Below are 12,134 nucleotides of genomic sequence, written 5' to 3'. Positions count from 1 at the left end.
ACTGGAAGGCTGGAGAGCAAGAAAGAGCACAAGTGCTGTTATCTTTATATGTAGTCTGTATATCTGCAAACGGCAGAATCTAATATTCACCAGAGTTTGCCTTTTGCTTCAATTCTCTGTGTGCTGAAGTGCAGCCAAGGTCACAAGATGGGTGGGGGGAGTGGATTTTAGCTTAGTGCAGCTGTAATCACAGCCAGAACAGCAGGATACCCAAGATTTCTTGCTTAACTTAGTAATACCAATAGCTTTTGTTCTTAGTCCTGCCCTACCAGTTCTGATATAAGCTTTTAAATGGTGTGAAAGTTGTGTGAGTGGGTTTAAAATCTCATAATTTAAAGCCACCTTCCAGAACATTTTGTTTTATAAGATTTTTCTTAACTTTTCCAACTCACAAATTTCTGGAACATATGAATATCTAGATGAAACATAATTTTCTCTTCATCCAAGATTACATATCAGAATAAAAAGTAACAAAATGATATGTCTGAAAAAGTAATCCACTCCAATTTATAAAAATAGAATTCAGATTTTCAGAATTCAATTCAGGCAATAAACTAACAGTGTCTACATTTTCCTGTAAAGGGGGCATCTGCAAACGACTTGCAAAAATGTCTCTCACTGTCTGCAAGTGTTGGCAAGGAACAAATTCCTTCAGGAGATGCATGAATTTTAAATATTTAAACAAAAAAAAAAAAGTCTCTGAGCATTTTAAGTTCTAATGTGATATTACAGAACTATACTCATGCAGAAGACTGGCACGAAATGCAAGTTCTGTGAAAACAGCAAAGCACTCGAGTTTAGTCTTCACTGATTGCTGTTCCCTGCTTTCTCTGCTTTTTGAAGACCTCACACATAGATTAGCTCCACCTGCCTACAGAAACTACTTCTAGTATCTCCTGCTTACACCTTATACCTCAAGTCTATCAGTAGACTTCCTGCTCAGGGTTACTTTGCACTGTAATAGAAATGATGTAATACTGCTGTGTGCAGCATACATGATCATGAGAACAGGATCAGCATAATTCAGGTAAACGTAAGACAAGCAGCTTCAAAACCCTGTCGCAGTTGGAAATAACCCTGAAAATGAGATTAGTGAAGCAAGCAGGTCAGCAAAAATGAACTCCTCACTTCCCAGTCCAATAGAGACCACTGCCTAGCATTAAAATAAATAAATAAATATGCATGCATAGATACAGGTAAAAAACTGCCACACTCTCACATTCAGCTTTTAGTAACCTGTACTTTTACTAACCATATCAGAACACAATCCTTCACCTTGCACAAGAAAACATACTACCTTCAGAGTCTACATGTGGCATTAACGAGGCAAAAATGTTTATCTAACACCAATTATACTCTCCCATTACAGTGTAACAGATTCTGGTAGCCATCTGTTGAAGGGATGGTGTGCCTGCATTTAGCCAGACAACACTGTGAGAGAAAGACAAACTCATACCAACACCTAATTCAGCATCTGCACTATTGGCAGATCTGCAAGCATTTTTTTAACCATCTTAAAAGTGCTCACTTCACAAATATCCCACCTAAAAATGATACAAAAGTTATCCAGAACGCGAAAGTAACTTGGGTGTTAAAAGGAGAACCAACAAGTGGGTAAGCAGCTTCTAGACACACCGATTTTATGGGCCATCTGCAAGCACAGTTGAGCTCATCTCCACTTAATGTGCTAGTCTGACAAAACAGCAAACAGCTGAAGAAAATCCCAAGAAACTGTATTCAGTGCATTCCTAGAAGCTGGCCAAGTTCTATATAGACACATCTCAAGAGACCAAGGACAACTCATAGATAAGCTGAAGCCTGGGAGGTCTTTGACAAGGAGCACATTGCAGCACCAGTGATGGTTTCTCCTTGCGAAGCTCAGGACAAAAGTAATAGGAGGTGATGCGTGCCAGCATGAAGAACAACTGACAAGAAAACTCCAAATAGGAAACAAATGTAACAAGTTACGAGGCCCCCACAAGTCAGGTTCAGAGGTGGCAGAGCCATGTGATTCCATACTATTTTAATTTTCTTTTTCAGTTAGTTGGAGGGGAGACCGCATGAACAAAACTGGATGTGCCTGGGACAGCAGGGGGAGCTGCAAGTCTGTGTTCCTCTGCACGTCTATTTAATCGCCTTGAATATTTGGACAAAAACACAGAAGTATGCATGCACATTCCTATAGAAAGATGCCTGCATGCCTAACAAGCCACCAAAAAGATCGAGTTCATAACAAAGCATTAAACAAGGAGCATGAGATAATTGTCACCTTCTCTCACAAGATAATAAAAATAGTTACACCATAAATATTAAAATCTTTAAAAAGACCCCTGACAGCTTTCCTTCCTGGAACTATCACCATAGCAATGAGCATTCAAATAGGGGGAAAGTACTCCTGAATTCTATGTTTGATATTTTCAACTAACTAAAAATACAAACTGGAAAAAATACACATGGGTGATACAGAATGAAACACACAAACATAAAAAGCCTTCATCGAAACTAAAGGCAGCAAATTCCACCCACAAATCTTTAATACTCTAGAAAATAAATCCTTTAACCAGGCAGCATACATTGAAAGCATGCCTGCTGATAACTGTAAACCCATCCGATAGGAATTGTTGGATACAGCAGTTATTTATAACGTTTTGCACAGGTTGGTGTAGAGGTGCAGTGGCAGCATTGTGTGAAATCTGAGGAAAAGATGCACGCTAGAGAGTAGGCAGTAGAAAGCTGTGCTGGCAGAGCTGTGTAGAGAAACCTAAGACTCAGAAAGGCACTGAACCTTGTGTTAAGATTTAGGCATAGAGTACAGCTCTGGGGAGGGGTGCTTGCAAAATAGCAAACCCCATCTTCTCAAGTCAGTGCTATTAAATAGGTCTTATTTCTATGAGATTCAGGTGTAAAGTTAAGATTAAAGAAAGGGGAGACGAGTGAATTCTTTTATAATTCCTCTCCCAGATGCAGATATCAGAACACACATAAGTAGGTGCCAAGTGTATTGATCCTATTGAATACGCACGGAGTGGGTACTTGAGCGTGTACCAAGCACCTGTGTCTGGGAGATGTAAAGTGCTTTGTTAAAGGCTGTTTTATGCTAAATAAATGCATCAGGTTATGTTTTTATTTTGAATATTTTAAAACATCCTGCGCTCTGGGGCGGACTTGAAAAGTTATACAACCAGACAACTTGCCATTAATTGTACAAGTTACTAAGTTACTATCTCCATGGCTGAAAATTGGCTGTGGGCTCACTTAGAAGCACTTCAAGCTACTGAAAAGCATCCTCAATAAAACCCAATCTGACTGCTGCACCTCAGAGAACTGGAGATCTTGCATCTGAAAACTCTTTGGGTCTTATGCACTGGCCCAGCTGCCAGCAGGAAAAGGGACTGACACATCACTTCCCAACTGCTCCTCAACATACTCAGTTTTTTTGAGAGTATCCAAAGAGGCCGCAATGGACAACAATTGCCAACTTTGATAATGAAAAACCATAATGGCACATTTAGGGGAGCAAATTAAACAGGTTTTGATTAGAAAATTTGACTATATTTTGCAATAGAACTCAAGGTAAAAGTTTTCCTTTTCACAACCAGCGAGTCCGTGACTAAAATCTTTTATCAGAATTCAAACTGTGTACTGTATTTGCTCATGGAATCTTTTTTTCCTGTTTCAAGGAGGGAAAAAATAAATCCCTACAGGAGATGACAAGATGCCTTTTAAAGTACATATCTCATTTCTGACTACAATTACCTTTCAATAGCCTGGCACAGCTGCACACTCCTGTTTGCTTTTTGTTTTTCATTAAGGGCTCCTCTTATTTGTACCCATCCCATAGCATTTATGCCTGGCAGTGATACATATTCCCTTGCCTACAATTCTTCCCACAGATAGTAGAGAATAAATTGCAATTAGATTTTCTAATTGTAGATAATTAACTCAAAATGAGCTGTTAATTATTAAAAAAAAAAACCTATGTTTTTCAGTTCTTGATTATATTATTTATTTTACTTCTAAACTCCAATACCTCACTTTAGCAAATTTAGTATTTTAAAAACTTTCAACATTTCTTTTAAAATACCAGGATATTTTAAAGCTAAGTTTTGCTTATTTGAAGAAATCAAGTCTCATGCTGTGAGGTTTTCTAGAGGACTTCTCATTTATGAACTGGAAGTCAAAGAGGGCTGGTTTTCCATTAGGGTTTTGATAGCATTTGCTGTAACAAGAACCATTTGACAGATCAATTAAAAACCAAATAACAAGAATAATAAAAAGACACACACGCAAAAAAGACCATTAAATAAAAGGACATATTCCTACCAGCTCTTCCTCCTTTCTAAGCTCTAGCCACACATTTGCAACACTCTCCCTCGATACTGAAGAAAACAACACTTGCATATTCAAACGCATAAAAGAGATAAATGGACTTGTCTTCTGTAGCCTCTTTCAGCCTTACATTAGAGTAAATTATTTAGGGAGCATTCATCTGGTAACCTTTGCAAAACTGAAGATGGCATATACGAAGAAAAAATTCCAAGTGTTTTGCTGCCAAACTTGGGAACCAGCTGGCATGGCAACTTGAGACTGCACGAACACATAGTAACTTTGAAAAATTACAGTAAATTAAACCAGGGGAAAGAAGAGAGGGTGGGGAACCTTTTGAAATCTGGCATCCTCATTTTGTTAACAGCACAGGTTTTCGTCATTTTCCCTGCTAGGCTATGTAGATTTTTTCAGGTTTTTGGTAATCTGTTGCCAAGAAGCCTTACAGATGTTCTAAGTTATATTTTTCCTAGTAGCTACATTTTTGCAGTAGCTAAATGCTACTGCATCTTAAGCATATCATGACTCTCTATCTTTATTGTTACAGTCATCACACTTTGATCACTTCAGCCTGTGTGAAAATGAAACAAAAAAGCATCAAAATGCAATGAGGATATGCCACTAAACTCACAGCAGTAAAACACATGGTTAAGCAGCAGAGTATTCCAAAGAAACTACAACACCTGCTCTTCTGGAAAAAAAAGGTCTTATCCCTTCTCAGTGAAGAGGGATCTCAAAAATAGAATGTAAAATCAGTAACACTTGGTGTTAGGAAAAAAAAAAAAAAAAAAAAGTGGACTATTATTTAGAAATAAGTTAACAGTTCTTCCAGTATTATCACAGTGGAGAGAAAAGCTTATTATTTTAAAGTCTTCTCTTGTTACTAACAAAGGGGCCATTTAAAGGACAGTTGATCTTCTTGTTCACCAAACAGAGGACACTGGTCAAAAGAACATCTGTAGTTAAAGCACAGAATAAGATGCTGTTATTTCTTGAAAAGGGGAGAAAAGCCACAATTTTTATCATTGTTTTTCTAGTAAGCCTGAATCTTCTTTCAGTGGCAACAGGAACTGTGACAGGTTGGGACAAATAGAAAACACAATAATATACTGATTAAAGTTTTAAACAGCACGCAAAATTGAGATAAAGAGGCAAAACTGGCTTCAGTCTACTTCCATTTATTTTAGTGGTAGTTTGCTCTAACTGCAGAGGTGCAACACAGCGTTATTTAAAAAACAAGTAACTGTCACCAATGATGAAAGATCATTGCTATCTGGGAGTTAAAGGATAGCCTATTTTTGCATCAGGTCCAAATCAAGACTAAAGAGATGTTCTGACCTTAATAAAAAAAAATAAAAATAACAAGCAGTACCTAGAACAAAAGCTAGGATTTTCTGAAAAGTCCATTTTGCACTGGGCTAGATTAGAGGTTAGTGCCCTTAAAGAGATGACAGACAAAACCTACGACTGTTACAGAACGTCAGCCCCTAAACCTGGAGTAGTAAGAGGACAACACAACTATTGAGTTGACTCATAAAATGCAACAGCCAATGAATTTTACCTTTCCTGCAGAAAAAAAAGCTCTTAATCTGAAACAAACTCACGAACAAATACACTTGGCAGCCAACATCACACTGCCAAGAAGATATATCAACACAGTGAAGTACTTAGAAGTGGAGAGAAATTACCTTAGTCCCATGCTGCTGCTGTTCATCATCAGAGCAAGCTCTCCAGGTGCTTCATCAGTGGGCACACATTCTGAACCAGGTACATGGCCTCTAAACCTGAAAATGCATAGTGAGATGGTTTTATACCTCGTCAAATTATCACACCAGGAATTTGCCACAAAAAGGTGAGTCGTACGTCTACAAACAGGGCACTTAGTCACATTAAATGCAGAAGCTTCCATGACTGTTTCCACACTTACAAATACACTTTTTTATTGGAAGGTTGACTTATGTCCAGTGCCTTTGCTTCTAAGGGTTACCATCAGGAACAAGATTAGAGAAATTACATTTACTAATTTCCAAGGACCAGCTCCCTTAAGAAAATGGTCACAATATCCAATAACAAATATCCCTGCAGGGCTCAGATTACAGCTCCAGCAGCACCAGAGCTCAAAGGCATCCTGTGTAAACTGCATTAAATGTAGAATTCATTTGAGATGGTTGTGTCTCCTGAAACTATGGGCACACAGATAATGCTTTATTTTTAACACATTATACCATCTTTTTCTTTCTCTCCAATGAAGACAGAAAAGTCAACAATAGAGGTACTTCTCCTCTTTCATTTGCATAAAACTCCTATTTCTAGAATGTATTAATTTATTTTATTTGTCTTCTGTGGTGTGGTTGGCACCAGGAGGAGTGACTGAACTCTCCCCTGCCATGCACACACACCATTTTTGACAGCCGAGCAACCATTTCACATAGAGAGAAGTTGCAGACTGAAAGCACTATACTCACTGGAGGCTAAATAGGGAAATGCAGGAAAACAAAATGCAGTTAAGATGCAGTGTGGCCAAAAAAAGAATCAATTTATACTTTGGCTATAAGAGCAGAAGAGTTAATAGCCAGTAACTACAAATGGTCAGACCTTTTACTTGTCATTCAATGACAATACTTTCAGCAGCTTAGAATGGACCTTAGCCAGCACTCCACTCTGAAGAAAGGACAGACAAAATAAACAATAATTGGAAATGGATTTCTGTTGGTTTTGCTTTTTTTTAAGCTGTCATGATGTTAAGGGATAAACTAGGTTAGAGCCTCCTGACAATGAAGCAAAGGGTATCTGAGCTTAGTTAACAATTTTTTGTTGTTTGTAGCATATAAAATTATTCTGTTATCAGGTGCAAAAGTGAATTACAAACCTAGAACTGAAACAGAACTGTGATGGTTAAGAGATTTACCCGTTAATATAAAACACTTAATTCTAAGGAGACTGAATATTTTTTAACAGCAAGCATGCTTTATTCTAGTTGCTTTTCTTAGAAAGAATATAGCAAAAGTGCTTTTGCCTGCACCTCTGAAAAGAGATGACAAATACTGAGTCCTCAGATTCATAATATATGTTTTTCTTTCATAGAATTATTTTATGCAACTAGAGCTCTTTAAACCATGAAGCTTTTAACAAGCACATAATTACAGATATATTTAAGGTCCTTTATTTTCTGGGCTTACGGTACCTCAAATACAGAAAAATATCCATTAGAAAGAAAAATACTCAAAAAAACTCAGTCTCTGTCCTTCATATTCTACTTGCTTTTCATTAGAGGGATGCATGCATAGAATTAAGGTATTTGATGATTAAGAATCCATCTGTTCCTACTTAATTCTCACCTGAAGTCATAATCCTTTGTTTGTAACCTCAGTCATTTTCAACTCACACAATTGCTATTGCCTTTAAGACAGGTATTTTAGACACCATATAGACACATTATTTTCAAGGTAAGCCACAAACCAAGGCAACAAACAAAAGATCACCTAAATAATAGTATTTTCTTTTAGAGTTTGAAAAGTAACTAGGGGGCTCAGATTAACAAAAGAAATTGATATATTCCTTTAGGGTGGTTACAATACATGAAAGTAGGAAGTGGGTCATGTATGCAGACTCTCATGCAATGCTGTCAGCAGCTGCCATATAAAAACAGCATCAAAATAAGCATCCTTGTGAAACTCTCCTATTGTTTTTTCTTAAAAAGTGCTAAGATTTTTCCCCATTACTTTCCCTTCCTAATGCTGAAATGCTACTACTCAAGTGAGTTACACTGGCTAGTTCAGATTGCTATAACCTGTTCCCTTTCACTTTTTCTCTCCACTGTATCTCTGACTTTCCCAGAATCCCCATTTACATTGTCAGGAAGGTGCTACCTAACCTGCTGAAACAAGCCACATTCCGTATTTCTATGCTTATTGCCTTTCCCTTCTTCTAGTCTTAAGCACGTATAGTGACTACTCAGTCTTGGCATTCTTTCTTCCACAAACAACATTGGAAAGCAAATGTCCCTGCTACACAGAGCTCCTTTTCTTTTCCGTAGATATATATATCGCCTTATAAATCTATATAGATATATGTGTATATATAGGGTGGGAAGTATTCCATATATTAATAATATATTATCTCCAGCATTTCCATAAAACACACTTCTCTAACTCCCTACCTAGGAAGAGGTAATACTTCAAAATAGACCTCTTCAAGAAAAGAAGGCAGCATGCCTGACGTATGACATCCACAGTCATATTGCTCTCTTGCCAAATGTCTGTATTCCTTCAAGTGCATGCACTAAAATCAACCTCTCATTTTCTTCTACTGCTTCTTTTTTCCTACCTAGTCTTTTAGCACTGCTTCTCTTGTGCATTTCTTTCTACCACATACTGTTTTCCTCTGCTGCTTTCCACAGCTGTCACACTTTTTCCCAACAGTGTATGCTAATATACTAAAAAGTCTCCTCTCCTCTAAATCACTGTTAGAAGGTGTGCCACAGGTCTTGGCTATCTTATTTTATCAGTTCCATTCTCCCACTTTAATTAACTACTGCCCATATGTTCATTAGAAATTTTAGAATTTTTTTTTTAAACGATAAATCTCAAAATCACCTGTTATAATCCATACGGGACTGGTGTAGTTGCTGTTGTTTTAGGAGCAGTTTTGCTTCTTGCTTAGCCAACAAATGCTGGAGTCGTTCCTTTTCAATTTCCAGCTCCATTTTCTGCAGAAGTAGCTTCTGCCTTCTTTCTTCATATAACCTTTTAGCCTGCTCTGTTTCTTTAGACCTTGAGTCCACACTGTCATTCAGCCCAGAAATTTGAGAGCACCTGGAATAATCACAGGTTTTGTCCGCTGGCCTGGAGTGTCTCTTAAGTACCTGGTTGACATGGTGGCTCTCTTGCACACTCCCTGAACTCCCTACATGCCTGCAGGCACATTCGTGACTCACTTGCTGAGGCCATGTGCTCTGAAATTCATTTGCTTTCTGGTTCATCTCCTGAGCCAGTTCCACATGGTGAGGGCTCTTCAGTTTGGCTGGGGAAATCACATTGTTGCACTTTCTGTGCAAGCCATTTTCTACTGGATACTCCTTCAGACCCTCCTGATGATTGTAATAGATTTCAGTCCCATAATGGTGATGATTATTCCTGCAAGGCTGAGACAATTCAACACAGGCTGGGCTTCCAGGCTTTGAGGCTCTACTGTTCTTATAAAAAGTTTGAGGTCCCCCAGTACCCAAGTAGGAACCATCTAGCTCCAAAGACGGTTGTTGGCATAAGCTCTTCTTACTGCAAACCTGCAATAAGAGAAAGAATTTCCAGTGAATTACCAAAATTTATGTTTGATCATTAATTTCACTTGGTAAATGTGTTCTCTCAGAAATAGACTTGCTGCATCATGGTGATGTAGACAGTGCCAAACCCAAGAAAATGTTTATCAGAAGACAGACACAAATCTGCTATCAAATCTACATTTCATTCCATCTACTCAAGTATAATAAATGTAAAACTACTGCCTGCAGGATCCTCAGCATAAAATGAGTCGCTTCAGAATATCAAGTAGTTGTGAGCATCTAGGGTTACATAAAATCAACTTGAAGAGTGGCAAAAAACATTAAATGTTAATGTTTAAAAATGTTTAATTTTGAATACCAAGCCAAAAAATCCATTCAGCCACTATAAATACTCTTTGATTGGCCATTACACAGCAGGAGATTTGATGTAAAACATTTCACCTTGCACTGAATGGGATATTACTTACCACTGGAAATTTGATGAGTTTCTGAAATATCTTTACAGAAACACAGATAAAACCCAACTACTTTCTGTAAAAAATGGTTGTACATCAAAAGCTGTCATTTAAATACAAAACATGTTTAAATTCAGCTATAAACATAAGTGATTTTTCAATTAAGCTGGGCAAGTGATTATACTCTGATAAAACTCAGAAGAAAGAAAGCAACTGTAATTCACATTTGTCAACTCGGTGCAAGCAAATTCTTGTGGTTTTGTTATACTTGTGGATATTACGTAACAGACATCAAAATCCTACTTACATCCTGGAGTATCTTTGCACCATGGCTCATCTAGGTAGTTAAACATTTGACATTTTATGCACATCAGAACAGCAATGAATCAGGCACTCTCATTTCATTTGATAGATCTGTGCATTAATTTCAGTAACATACTGCATTTAAACACATCGAGCCTTTGGCACCTTTCATAAAGTTCTAATTGTTTTAATTACGGAGTTTGGTTTCTTAAAGAAAACAAAACAAAACCACAGCAGTCAAAGTGGTTTAACAGAGAGATCTGGTATCCAGTGACGGAAAGAAAGTTACTGTTTGCACTCTGGCACTCCTTACAATAGATCTGTATTATCCACACAGAGTGGAAGACAGTTGGCAAGCCCCAAAACACGAGTACTTAGGAATACAATCAATGCAATACAATGTCCAGCAATGATTAGAAGAAAGATATACACCAGATCTATGTAGTGTCTGTATGTATAATTTAAATCCTTTTTAAATAAACAAACACCAAATAAACTCTGCTGCCCTTCAAGACAACCAATTACAAGTTTCTTGTAGACTTCACAGAATATAAATTAATGTGGATTACCACCTGAATACTGATATTTCCCTATTTCCAGTTTTGTGGATACAAATATACCCTCTCCGGCATGTGACTGAAAGTAAGGATGTCATGTTTTGCCCCAAAAAGCCCAGTGAGTTGAAGGCATTTGCATTAGTGTCAGTGCTAAACGTCTGAGGAAACTCTGGTGCTTGGATTGGGTGAAAAGTTCAGGACACTAAAATATTTTAAAGTCTCAGGGGCTGTCAGGGCAACTGAGCAGAAATTCAAAATGCTGCCAAAGAGATAGAGTTTTGTTATTTATTATTAGTTGTGCCATCCTTTTCTGTGATATTTTCTAGACAAATAAGGGACACAAAGCGTTTTAAATCTAAATTAGACAGTATTTAAAGGGATGACCATCAATAGAGAAAAATATTACAGAAAAGGCAAAGTAAGAGAATCCTGTGGTTACATGCTGTCTCGTTTCGCAGCTCACGTGCTTCTGCTAGCATAGCATTTAAAGCACCAACAGAAATAAGCTCTTAAGGTGGCTAGTTTCCCAGCCCCTGGGGCAGCAGAAGGTGGCAGATCTGAAGGTATTCTTAGAAGATCCTGTCACAGCTGGCAAGTTAGGAGTGTCTACCAAAACCATACACCTACTCTTCTGCAGCATACAAAGAGCAGAAAAAAAGAACAACAACAAAAAAAAAAAGTCTAAGGACACAATAGCTGACAATTTCTTTACTTTAGCCAATTGTTTTATTGACTGAAGAGACAAGAGAATATTAAGAAATCTAAGCACACGAGTGAAGATGGTACCAAATAATCATCGGGAGCAGGTTTAAGAATAAAGGCCCACATCACAAATTAACTTCATGGCTGAGACTCTTAATAGAGTCCCTTAAGGCCCTAAAAGAGAGGTACCAGTTAGCATTTGTTGACCTTGGCTGCCATTAAATCTGCCCTGATGGTCTCAGAAATGGCATTGACATTTAAAGACTTCATAACAAGGCAGAGAAACTTTAATGTTATTTCACACTTACAATATGTTGCAGGGGGGGAAATCTCATTAATATGTCATTGAAAGCAAGCTGGGCTTTTGGGGTTTTTTTAATCCTTTAGAATAAGGAGGTCATGTTAGGCAGAAGACTGCGTTCCAACATGTCTTTGATGGCTACTCAGTACTTTGCTGGGTCTAATCCCAAAGAAAAATTAACTATTCCAAGTCAGAAACTAGAGACTGAC

At 37.7% G+C, this 12,134-nt stretch overlaps 1 protein-coding gene across 1 annotated transcript in view; it reads right to left on the bottom strand.

Annotated features, from left to right (window-relative positions):
- Positions 1-12,134, bottom strand: part of KIAA1328 (KIAA1328 ortholog) — a 143,431-nt gene that overhangs the window by 22,109 nt on the left and 109,188 nt on the right. Inside the window, exons 8-9 of the mRNA XM_010007135.1 lie at positions 8,922-9,602; positions 6,015-6,110 (exon numbers count right to left, since the gene is read on the bottom strand). Coding sequence (XP_010005437.1) covers positions 6,015-6,110; positions 8,922-9,602 — 777 coding nt within the window. The remainder of the gene's footprint in view (positions 1-6,014; positions 6,111-8,921; positions 9,603-12,134) is intronic.

Source organism: Chaetura pelagica, unplaced genomic scaffold (genome assembly GCF_000747805.2).
Source record: "Chaetura pelagica isolate M959 unplaced genomic scaffold, ChaPel_1.0 scaffold548, whole genome shotgun sequence".
Lineage (NCBI taxonomy): Eukaryota > Metazoa > Chordata > Aves > Apodiformes > Apodidae > Chaetura > Chaetura pelagica.
Note: the sequence above shows the minus strand (reverse complement) of the source record. Positions and strands in the feature narration are given on the sequence as shown.